A 12,576-nucleotide genomic window follows, 5' to 3' on the forward strand; every position below is an offset into this window, starting at 1 on the left:
AATTGTGTTTAAAAAGAATTACACAGTGCAAAGTTGCAGTCAATTTTATGACTAGGGATGGACCAAATTTTCATGAAATATTCAAATTATTTGTGGTCATAAATCAGAAACTATGAAATGTATGGAGCTAAAAATTTTGCATGAGTGACAAGCACCGCAGGTACACAAATACACCAAGTTTCGTCAAAATCCAAGAGGTGACCCTAAATCAGGGACCCGCCGATTATGCTCATAATTTTACCTACTATGCTATGCTGCACTGCTAAAAAATTTACCTATTATGCTTAAATTTATGCTCATTATTTACCCATTATGCTCAAATTATGCCCATAATAATTTCTAATTTATGGATAAATAATAAGTGGCTGAAGCACAAATAGTCAGGTTCACTATGTACTTTTGTTCAAAGTTTATGGAGATTAGCAAACCTATACGTTTTTGGAAAGCTTAGAGCATGAGGAATCTGAAAATCAATGTTTACATTTGCACATATTCCTGCAAGGTCAGCATGTTTTAAATTTCAAAATGGCAGCCAATAAAGTAAGAAATTCCCGATATATCAATTTTAATTTGACATAAAAGTTCATTAATAAACTCAACAAATTCTCTGGTGACATTTTTACATCTCTATTTATTAGAGGTGATAGTTAATCATGAATAATTAGAAGTTTTTACAAATGGAATAGAAGAGCATCCATTATGCTGCAATAACTCAAGAATAGTTCTAAGCAAAAAGAATTGTGGAATATTCCAGATTAATTTAATGAGATCTTTGTATAACTGGAGCAAAGTATAAGTTTGGCTTTCACTGAAACAGTTCAAGCCAGAAAAAATTGAGTTATTCTAATAGAGCAGTCACATACTCTAATAAAGCAATCAATTTTGAGTTCATATTGTTAATGTAGCAGTCACTTTTATGAAACTCCTAGCTAGTGTGCTTATGTTAGGCATAAATTTCAGGAGATTAGCTAATACTAGGTTTGAAAGAATAATCGTCATTTGCATAAAATATTCTCTCTTAAAAGGAACCTTGTTAATTAGCAATTGGCAACTATGACTTCACCCTGACCAGATCCAAGAGCACTTTTGCATGTACCAGTTGGTGGCATGCATTGACACAGTTTACTATGTCAAATATAACTTTGCTCAAAATTTATGGGCCTACATAATTATTATTAGAAAGCTTAGAGCATGGAGATCAATGCTTACATTTATACAGATACCTACATGTTAGTTAATTAGCAGTTTGAAAATAGCAGTCCATATGGTGCAAATTTCTCCATATATTAGCCTCTTATTGACAGAGAATTGTAACAAACAATATTTCTATGTTCTCACACCCATATAGAATCCATTAATAGCCTCTAAAATGCTAAGTAACTTAAAAGCAATTTATTTGGCAAATCGTTATTCCATGAAACAAAGTGAATAAGTGAATTATGAACATTGAGATGTAGAGTACAGCTATGTATAAAGACATCACGGCTATGTACGTATGTACATATACATGTATTTATATCTATTACAGTTAATTCAAAGATATGAACCTAACAATGATCAGCACTGTCACTGTTGTCATTTTTGATGTATTATACAGTACGATAGTACTATATATATATTAGGGATCATGCAGAATTGAGCTTTTCTAGTTCAAAATATCACCCTAAAACCAGTCTCAATTTCCCTTCATGACAGCTTTGCAACATTGGCTAGGCATAGCCAAGCTCAAAAATGTTGACTTTAGACTAACTCCAAACTCTTCCAACAAACTTTCTATAGCATTTTAGAATTTTTCTATTCAACAGAATTTTACGCTGACTGACTGACAGCCATGCAAGCATAATTTGACATATTGGCTTGATTTTGCCAACTGTAGATGTACAATACATGCATCATGGGCTTGCCTTTGTCCTCTTTTGTGTTCCAGTTCTCTTCACTGACAATGCAAGGTGTCAATTTACGCTACATAACGTGATACAGCTTAACTGTGGCTGTGTTAGCTTATCGCCGGTATTTTCCATAGCAATATGATTGATAGTGGAGACACTTCTCACGCTGTTCTTTGTTTGTAACGCTGTGTAACGTGAAAAGCATAGCTGAAAATGAAGCATAATGGCTACCTCCCTTTTTGCTACATAATTGATAGTTGGGACATGTGTCCAGGTGTATAGTTTTCCAAGTGCCCTTCTTCCTTTGATGCAGTATATGTGCAAGTTCACCAGTCATAATTATGTTAGTCCTACATTAATTAATTCCTATATTTCAGTCTATACAGTAGTGAACAAGAGATGTTACCTATATGCTGCGGTGGACATTTAATCCCTAATTCAGTCATTTATAGACTGAATGAAGTATAGGGATTAATTGTTCACTAGTATATCTGCAGATGTATAGGCAACCTTTCTTCTTTCGCTACTTTTTAGCAATTCCCTTGTTTCTGTACTTTTTTCATCGTAATCCAACTTTAAAATTTTTCATTTTTCCTTCTACTTGTATGTATATATAAATCTCCGTCACTTGTGCATCTGTACCACACAAACACAGTTCTGTGCAAGGTAAATCATTGCAATAACACCAGCATTTTAGCATGGAGCAGTTACTTGTAAGCCTGTCATTAAAAGCATCTTGGCTAGATCTTTGCCATCTTCTGGATAAGAATCACTCCATCGACAATTGCAATATTTGGATTATTTAAAGATGGTAATCATTCTGTCACCAGAAAGGAAATTTACATTGGGTTAACAGTTAGGTAACAGTGGATACTAATTTTTGAGATCATGTATCAATTTTAACTTGTTGGTGCATGTCTATCTGGTGCATAAAATTGCTCTTGGTGATCACGGTGAATTCATTGTTTATGTAAAAAGGAAACTTCCCTTTTAGGAGAGAGCTAATTCCAATTACTTTTAAAATGAAAATTCTTTCAAATTCATCTAATGCTAATTATGCTAAACATACGTAAGCACATTAACAAAAAAATGGGCTCAAAAGTTGACTGCCTTTAAGTGATTGCTCTATTAGAGTATCTAAAATTTCAGCTTTTCTAGGTTTGAACTGTTTTAGTAGAAGTCATATTATACTTTGCACTAGTTATACTTTGCACCAGTTATACTCCAAATGATCCAGAATATTCATTAATTCTTTTCACTATAAATTATTCCTGAATTATTGCAGTATAATAGATGTTCTTCTATTCCCTTTGTAAAAACTTCCAATTGTTCATGATTAACTGTCTCACCTCTAATGAAAAGAGGTGTAAAAATGTCACCAGAGAATTTGTTGAGTTCATTTATTAAACTTTTATGTCAAATTTAACTTGATATATTAGAGTTTTCTTATTTTATTTGTCACTTTGAAATTTAAAAAATGCTGACCTTGCAGGAATCTGTCAAATGTAAACATTGATTTTGAGATTCCTCATGCTCTAAGCTTTCCAAAAATGTATAGGTTTGCTAATCTCCATAAACTTTGAGCGAAAGTGTATTTTTTGACATAGTGAACCTGACTAAAACTTACTTGTCAAAATGCATATCACAGAAAAGATTGATATACTCTAATAGAACAGTCAGCTATGTGATTGTTCTATTAGAGTTACTGACTGTTCTATTAGAGTATATCAATCTTTCTGTGATAGCTATTTTGATAAGCAAGAATTCATACTATAACACAAATATTCTACCTATTATGCTAGCATTATTTTCAATCCTTTCAGACACCTATTATGCTCATAATTATGCCAGCATAATCGGCGGGTCCCTACCCTAAATTCCTTGTTGATTTGACATGGAATGACCCATAACCTAAATCTACCATGTATGAAAGTGAGTAGAGGTGGAGAGGCATTCATGATGTGTTCCTTGGGATCAGCTAAAGGTAGTATCGCAATGCTGTATAGAAACCTTATAGCTACTCAGAGCAGTGTAATGGTGTATGTGTATAATGGCTTCAATCAATGGAGCAGTTAATGCTGGGTGGCCACAATAGCCAAGCAAACCAGACATGGTTAAGCTTAAAAGCTCAACTTTGTAAATTGGATTTGGTGAAATCCAATTTCCAAGACATAGAAGATAAGACTTTTTAGCTCGTCACCAGTTGCGCGCTGTGTGAGCAAAGCGCTAAAGTTAATGCTTTTTATGTAGTAATAATTGGATGATGGAAAGATCCCCTTATCTAACTAGTCTACATTTGTAAGTCAGTCACATTTTTTGATATTTGATATATCTTCAATAGCAAAGTATTAAAAGCAGTAAGCCACATAGCAGTTTAAAGTTAGCTAGTATACAGAAAAGAAATAAATTTTTAGATATGAAATCTATTTCACGAAAAATGTAAATTATGGTACTTAATGTCTTACACAAATGCTACTATTATGCATTTCACTGGTAGTTTCCCAACATCAGTTTGGAAATGGACTGCCACTTATACACATACAGCTTAACTTATAACTTTTCTAGTAAATTTAATTTATAGCAATAAATTGAGATTACAGTAAAAGTAATTATTGTTCTATTGAAGTTAACATGCCTTGGCATGGGTGTAGACAGGGCCGCCCAGAGAAATTAAGGGGCCCAGGGCAAAGAGTTAAAGTGGGGCCCTTCACCCAAGTTGTAAGTTGAAGACCAAAAAAAAAAAAAAAAAAAAAAAAAAGGTCACAACCTGCTGGCAATGACAATAACTACCCATCACCAACCACATCTCCTTATCTATAAGCTTGCTACACTGCTCCTCTGAAGAATACTGTGACTGCTCTATTAGAATATTTAGATCTGACTGCTCTATTAGAGTATATCGCTCTTTTAAACAGGTATTCAGGGGGCCTCCTGGGGCCCCTTTCAGGCTGGGGCCCGGGGCAAAATGCCCCAGTTGCCCCACCTGTGGGCGGCCCTGATTCAGGGTGCCCTTCATGGGGCCTCCTGGGGCCCCTTTCAGGCTGGGGCCCAGGGCAAAATTCCCCAGTTGCCCCCCCCCCCTGTGGGCGGCCCTGGGTGTAGAGTAAATACAGCGCAAACCTATGTACCATGCATATTAATATACCACAGTAAATGAAGCCAACATTATTATTATAGGTAATAATCGTCAAACTCACATGAGTGAGTATGTTACAATAGGTGCAATAATTAAGGCTAAGTTACAATATAGTTATTTAGATGTTCCTTAAAGTATCTAAATTGTTACAACTTATAGTATCTCTAAGTAGATTGTTCCATAATCGAATTGAAGTAGGAAAAAGCTGTACTGGTAAACGTCAACAGCTGTCTCAGGCTGTATAACATGCTTTAGGTAAGAGAATTTAAACTAGTCTTTTGTGCTTTGTCATAGCACTAAGAATTGAAATCAATATGCTTGATTTGGTCGTACCCATCTTGACGTAAAAAGACACTTAATCCCATGGGGCTCCCATGGGAAGATTTAGGCCACTTCAACTAAATCTTTTGTTTCTCGGGCGAAATTCAGCCAAATAAAAGTCGGTAGGTCGGTAAAATAAAAATAAAAATAGGCTATTTTGCTAGCTGAAGAGTGATATTGCGAGTCAAACGGTGGCTAAGCTACATTATGGTTGCTGTATCACTTGTGAGTAGGCAGCTATATGTTGAGATTTTTACTTTTTGTCGTGGAGGAGGAACTGTAGAACCTTTACATACACCTATTATGTAACACTATTAGTATGTTGCACGTATGCGGTTCACGTGATAAGAATCAGTTCGATTGTGGCATTAACACGAGGTGCTTGGCTTCACGACCAGTCTTGAATCCTCCCCTATTCCGCCGATCGTTAGTGGAACCTCGGCGTACTACAATTCTACCAACACATTTTTGGTGCTGTGACAGGTACGTCGGCTATATTGTCATACCCCGCTACATTTATGGTGCTGTGACAGGTACGTCGGCTATATTGTCATACCCCGCTACATTTATGGTGCTGTGGTAACCAATGGCGGAAATAAAGAGACTGATCTCGTCTAGACGAGGATTCCGAGCGCATCTTACGAAGTTACTACAGAGTTTGACTGAGACTCTAACTAATGCGTCACAACCGCTCACTGAGGATAACATCGCCAGTTTGAAGGACCTCCACGAACAACTCCAGCGGAAACAAGAATTGATTTCAGGGCTAGACGCCAAGATACTGGAAGCCACCACAAACGATGAGGAGATAGAAGCAGAAGTATTACAGACTGAAGAAGTAAACTCCTCCATATCCTCAGCTAAGGTGAAAATCACTGAACGCCTTAGGTCAGTATCCACAACTACAGAAGGGCACACATCCCCTTACCATACATCACCTCCTCCTGCTGCGGTACCACAAGTAACTCGATTACCCAAATTAGAGCTACCACAGTTTGCTGGCAACCCCCTTCATTGGCACTCCTTCTGGGACTGCTTCGAGGCGGCAATCCACAACAACACTTCTTTGACCAGGGTGCAGAAACTTAGTTATCTTCGCGCACAGCTCTGTGGAGATGCTGCCCGTGTCATCGCTGGCTTCCAGTTGACAAACGATAGCTACACTGATTCAGTTACCTTGTTGAAGGAACGGTTTGGTCAGACCTACACACAAGTTGACGCCCACATGCAAGCTTTGATTGACACTCCTGCCCCAAGCAACACAGTCTCCAGCTTGCGAGAATTCTATGATTCTACTGAGGCACACATCCGTAGCCTGGCAACACTTGGGAAACCAGAGGACTCGTATGGCACTTTACTCATACCCATTCTCTTAGGAAAACTGCCCTCCCAAACCAAGAAGAATTTAATCAGATCACATGGCAGGAAGGAGTGGTCCATTACAGAATTACAAGCAGGTATTCTAAACGAACTGTACATTCTTGAGATGGGATCAGCAGAACCACGCAGTTCCCCACCCCCACCTACTGCTTCATTTCTTGCAGGTACTAAGAAGTCCACCACAACTACTAAAGGCAAACCGCGGTGCCCATTCTGTGCAGGGTCACACATTCCTTCACTTTGTGAGTCATTCAAGGATCCAAAGCAACGCTGTGATATAGTACGACAGAACAAACTTTGTTTTAATTGCCTAGGACACCATAGGGTGTCTCAGTGTAACTCTAGACATCGCTGCCACAACTGCCAGCGTAAACATCATACCAGCCTATGTACTTCTAGGCAAGACAACCCTGCAGACCAATCTGGCCACTCTACAAGCACCGCACAGCAGAACACCACCCTACCTAGTCAGTCTGCCGTTGCTACCATTACACACTCAACGGACACTGCCTCACTGTCAATGACCATCCCATCACCACAAAACAGTGTATGCCTTCTGAAAACAGCTGTGGCAACTGTCACAAATGGAAGCAACCTGACCAAGGCTAACCTGCTGTTTGATGAAGGTTCTCAGCGGTCATTCATCACTCAAGACCTAGCTAAGACCCTTGCTCTACAACCATTCCGTAAGGAAGACCTCACAGTTTCGTCATTCGGCGCACAGTGTCAAGTGAATCGTGAGGTGAATGTTGCTGTTATCAGTTTGCTTACCATGTCCGGCCAAGCCATACCACTCACTGTACTTGTAGTACCTCGTATTGCAACACCTATACAGAACACAGTGACCTCCAGTGTTACTCGACTTCCACACCTCCGGAATCTCCCGCTGGCCCACCCACTGACCACTGACAAGGAATTTGACATCTCTATTTTAGTAGGGGCTGACCACTACTGGGACATTGTCGGAGACCGTGTTATAAGAGGTGATGGACCAACTGCAGTTGAATCAAAGCTGGGTTACCTGCTATCTGGACCGGCTCCATTAACAACCGGACAATTTTTCACCAGTATCAACTGCGTCGTGATGTTGACCACCCCCCCAAGTGAGTTCAACTTGGAGCGGTTTTGGGATCTAGAATCTGTGGGAGTAATCCCCACTGATGACAGTCTAGGAGACAATGTGCTGAACCACTATATAACTTCGTGTGTTCAACGAGATCAGGGCGGAGCATATGTTGCCAGATTCCCCTGGAAACCAGACCACCCTGCACTTCCAACCAATGTAACTGTAGCCAAGCAGAGAACCCGCCAGCTAGTCAAGCGTCTATCCAAAAATCCTGATCTACTGACGACGTATCACCAAATCATAAGTGAGCAGGAGACTAGGGGCTTCATTGAACGAGTGGACAACCACTCCACATCACACTCTGGAGTACACTACATCCCACACCATGCTGTAGAAAAGGATTCTACAACAACGCCGATACGAATTGTCTTTGACTGCAGTTGCCGTGAATCTGCCAACAGCCCCTGTCTTAATGATTGTCTGATAATAGGTTCAACATGTGATAATGATTTATGTGCAATTCTGATTCGTTTTAGATCACATTGTTTCGGAATATCTACTGATATTGAGAAGGCCTTCCTTCACATACAGCTACATCCTGATGATAGGAACTATACCCGCTTTTTTTGGTTATCTGATCCAACAGATCCCTCAAGTCAACTTTGTGTGTACCGTTTCAAGGTAGTGCCCTTTGGAGCCACCAGCTCGCCATTCATGCTCAATGCAGTGCTTCAGTATCACCTCAGACAATACAGCACACCCGTATCACTTGATATGTGCTCCAACCTTTACGTCGACAACATCATTACTGGCTGTGATGTGGAGCAAGATGTGGTGAACTATTACCGAGAAGCAAGAGCCATCATGTGTGATGCCAGACTGAATCTCCGCAGCTGGTCCTCCAATAGTGTTGCACTGACCACAATAGCCACCAAGGATAACACTGCCGAGAAAGCCGTATCAGTTAATATCTTGGGACTTCGTTGGATCCCTTGGTCAGACAAGCTCCACCTGGCTGCTAAACCATCCATTCTAACTAATGACCACCTTGTGACCAAGCGGGAAGTTTTACAAGATCTCTCTAAAGTATTCGACCCCTTGGGATTTGTGGCACCAGTAGTAATTCGTGCCAAGATGCTGATGCAGACACTGTGGCAACTTAAGGTCACATGGGATGAGCCACTACAAGAGAACATCCAAGCCCAATGGAAGGACATTGCTGGTGATCTTAAGACTGCAACAGCTTTCTCAGTAAGTAGATGTTACTTTATTGCACGCATGACATGTCCAGTTGTGCACTGTTTTGTTGATGCAAGCAAACATGCATATGGTGCAGTAGTATTCCTCACCCAGGGCAATGAAGTGTCATTTGTAACAGCAAAGACCCGTGTGGCACCCTTGAAGACACTCACCATCCCACGTTTAGAGCTCATGGCAGCTCTGGTTGGCACTCGTCTGACACACTTTGTGATTGAGGCAATTCCTGTCTCTAATTCATTAGTTTTTATGTGGTCCGATAGTCAGATTGTGCTCCACTGGATCAAGAGCCAGAAGCCTCTTCCGGTGTTCATACGGAACCGTACCACAGAAATTAATTCCTTATTACCAAGTGCCAATTGGAATTACTGCCCTACTGCCGATAACCCGGCTGATCTTCTCTCAAGGGGTACCACTACCAAACTGCTTATGTCATCACACCTATGGCAACATGGCCCCAAGTGGCTCACAACACCAGACTATTGGCCATCTCTTCAACCACCACATTTGTCACCAATGGTTTTGGCAGCAGCAGTGGCAACAGAGTTTGTGCCCATGAAGCAGGCACCACCAGATCTTGGGCTACACTGTGCCATCTCTATTGATCGCCATAGTTCTCTTACCAAGTTACTGTCAGTCACTGCGTATGTCTACCGTTTTATAGATAATCTCAGAACACAACCGCAGCAGAGGTTGAGTGGACCAGTCAATGCAGAGGAACTTCAACGGGTGAGCCTCAGGTGGATTAAGGATGCACAACAGTCCATCTACTGGAAGGAGATCAACAACCTCCAGATGACAACAAAGCAGCCTAAAACAGCTAGACTGTCACTTGTTCGACAATTACGGCTGTTCCTAGACTCAGATGGACTGCTACGCTGTGGTGGACGCATCCACAATGCTCCCGTTAGTGAGACTGCCAAGTTTCCTTTCCTGTTACCCCCAAAACATCCATTGTCAAGGCTGATCATCCTAGACATACACATCAAGCTATGTCACTCAGGCACCAATGCAACCCTAACTGGTTTACGTCAATCCTTCTGGATTCCTGCTGCACGCCAGTATGTCAAGTCCATCCTACATCACTGTGTCACATGCCACAAGGTGAATGGAAGACTATATGCTGCACCTGACCCCCCTCCTTTGCCTCAACTGAGAACACAGGATGTCCACCCATTCACATTTACAGGAGTGGATTTCACTGGGGCCCTGTATGTACAACAAGGCAAGGAGGAGGTCAAGGTATATCTGTGTCTCTTCACTTGTGCCACTACACGTGCCGTCCACCTGGAGATAGTCCAGGACTTGACAGCTGATACGTTCTTGATGGCTTTTCGTAAGTTTGCAGGAAGAAGATCACTACCAACAATCATGATGTCAGACAATGGTTCAACCTACCTATCAGCGGCATCAGAGCTACGTTCCCTAATGGAGTCACCAACAGTCAAGGAGGAACTTGGTAGAAGAAGTGTTTCATGGCGATTCATACCGAAGAGGGCCCCCTGGTTTGGGGGGTTCTGGGAACGATTGATTGGCCTATCCAAGTCTGCAATAAAGAAGGTTCTAGGAAGGAGGCATGTCTCACTGCTAACCTTAGAGACTATTACTGTAGAAGTAGAGGCTACACTCAATGACAGGCCACTCACGTTCGTCTCTTCTGAATTAGGTGATCCAGAACCCTTGACGCCTGCTCACCTTCTACACGGCCGCAGAATCACTTGCCTACCACATCAGTTGGTGGAGATGGATGAACTTATAGACCCAAGCTACAGAGAGACTAGTCAACTTCAGAAGAAAGCCAAGGTCCAGGCAGCCATACTGAGAGATTTTCGCAAGAGGTGGTGTCATGAGTACTTAACAGCATTAAGGGAGTACCACAGGGCATCTGGGAACAACAAACAGAGTATAAGAGAAGGTGATGTAGTCGTTGTTCATGATGACACCCCTCGAGCAACTTGGAGAATGGCTGTAGTGACGGATTTGATTGCTGGAAGAGATGGGCTGATACGAGCTGCTGTAATACGCACTGCTAATGGGAACACGACCAGACCAATAACTAAGCTGTACCCATTAGAACTCAATGCAACAGAAGAGAAGGAACTAGGGGTGGAGAAGAGTCTTACTGCTACTACCAATTCAGATAACATTACTACTGATCCAGACAACTCTGGGAGTGAGCACAGTCGCCCACAGCGAGCTTCTGCAAGGAAGGCCACAGATCAAGTGAAGGAATGGGTCAGACTTCTTTCTGCCCCCCCGGAGGATGTCGTGGAGGAGGAACTGTAGAACCTTTACATACACCTATTATGTAACACTATTAGTATGTTGCACGTATGCGGTTCACGTGATAAGAATCAGTTCGATTGTGGCATTAACACGAGGTGCTTGGCTTCACGACCAGTCTTGAATCCTCCCCTATTCCGCCGATCGTTAGTGGAACCTCGGCGTACTACAATTCTACCAACACATTTTTGGTGCTGTGACAGGTACGTCGGCTATATTGTCATACCCCGCTACACTTTTTGAGAGCTTAAAGATAAATTTGCAACTCCTTCGTGGCGTTATCACTCTTTGCAAGGTGATCACGTGATTAACATAATCATTTTATGCTGAAAAATACAGGGTCGGTCGGGCCCAAGAAACAAAAGATTTAGTTGAAGTGGCCTTAACGTGAGCAGTCCCATGGGTCACTCATGGGAAGATTTTACGTACTTTACACTCACGTAAAATGCTGGTAGAAGGTAGGAAATCCATTTGAGAGCCTTACTCCTGGGAAGATTTTACGTAACTTCGTAAATCACATGATACTAACGCCACGTGATGCAAAGTAATCGCGTGAGCATTGTTAAAGGAAATTTCATGTTGCAAATCACTTCATACAAAGGTCACGTGATGCAAACTAATCACGTGAGCATTGTTAAATGAGATTCCTTGTTAAACAGTTGATTGATTGATTGATTTTTTATTTAAGCTCAAATATTCGGCATAGCTGTTCTTCCATACAAGAGCGTACAAACAACAAAATTAATACAGAAAACAATTTACAAATACAGAAAACAATTTACAACTACAATAAACACACAGGTACATACAATAATTTACAACTACAATAAACACACAGGTACAAAAGCAATAAGCAATAAGTAAACAAAAAAATACACATACAATTTACACATCATTACACAATAGTAAATTATACACTGAGGAAGGAAAAGTGGAGGACAGAGCAACTTCATCAAGCAGATCACTCCACCAGTGCACAGCAGAATGTCTAAACAGTTTCTTAGTAGAGGATAGTCTACAAAATGCTGGCTGAATAAATTTCTGAGAAGATTTAGTGTGATATTTATGATTAGTTCCAAATACTACTGGAGGATCCAGCATAGTACCATCACCCATATAAATCTTGTGTAAGGCACACAAGCAGCGGTACTTAATTAAAGATGAGCCAGTTAAAATTGGCACGATGTTCTGACACATGGTCAAATTTGTGCAATGAAGCAGTAATACGCACACCCCAATTATGC

The 12,576-nt window shown here is 41.0% G+C and overlaps 1 protein-coding gene across 1 annotated transcript; it reads left to right on the forward strand.

The window, feature by feature from the left end:
• The first annotated feature begins 5,741 nt into the window (after positions 1-5,741).
• LOC136255341 (uncharacterized) lies at positions 5,742-11,412 on the forward strand. Its single transcript, XM_066048079.1, has 2 exons — positions 5,742-5,829; positions 5,880-11,412. The coding sequence occupies exon 2, from the start codon at positions 5,933-5,935 to the stop codon at positions 11,333-11,335; it is 5,403 nt and encodes a 1,800-aa protein (XP_065904151.1). The 5' UTR covers positions 5,742-5,829; positions 5,880-5,932; the 3' UTR covers positions 11,336-11,412.
• Positions 11,413-12,576: the final 1,164 nt, after the last annotated feature.

Source organism: Dysidea avara, chromosome 5 (assembly GCF_963678975.1).
Source record: "Dysidea avara chromosome 5, odDysAvar1.4, whole genome shotgun sequence".
Lineage (NCBI taxonomy): Eukaryota > Metazoa > Porifera > Demospongiae > Dictyoceratida > Dysideidae > Dysidea > Dysidea avara.

Coding starts and splice junctions, on each gene's coding strand:
- LOC136255341 (XM_066048079.1), top strand. CDS start 5,933: ATGGCGGAAATAAAGAGACTGATCTCGTCTAGACGAGGATTCCGAGCG.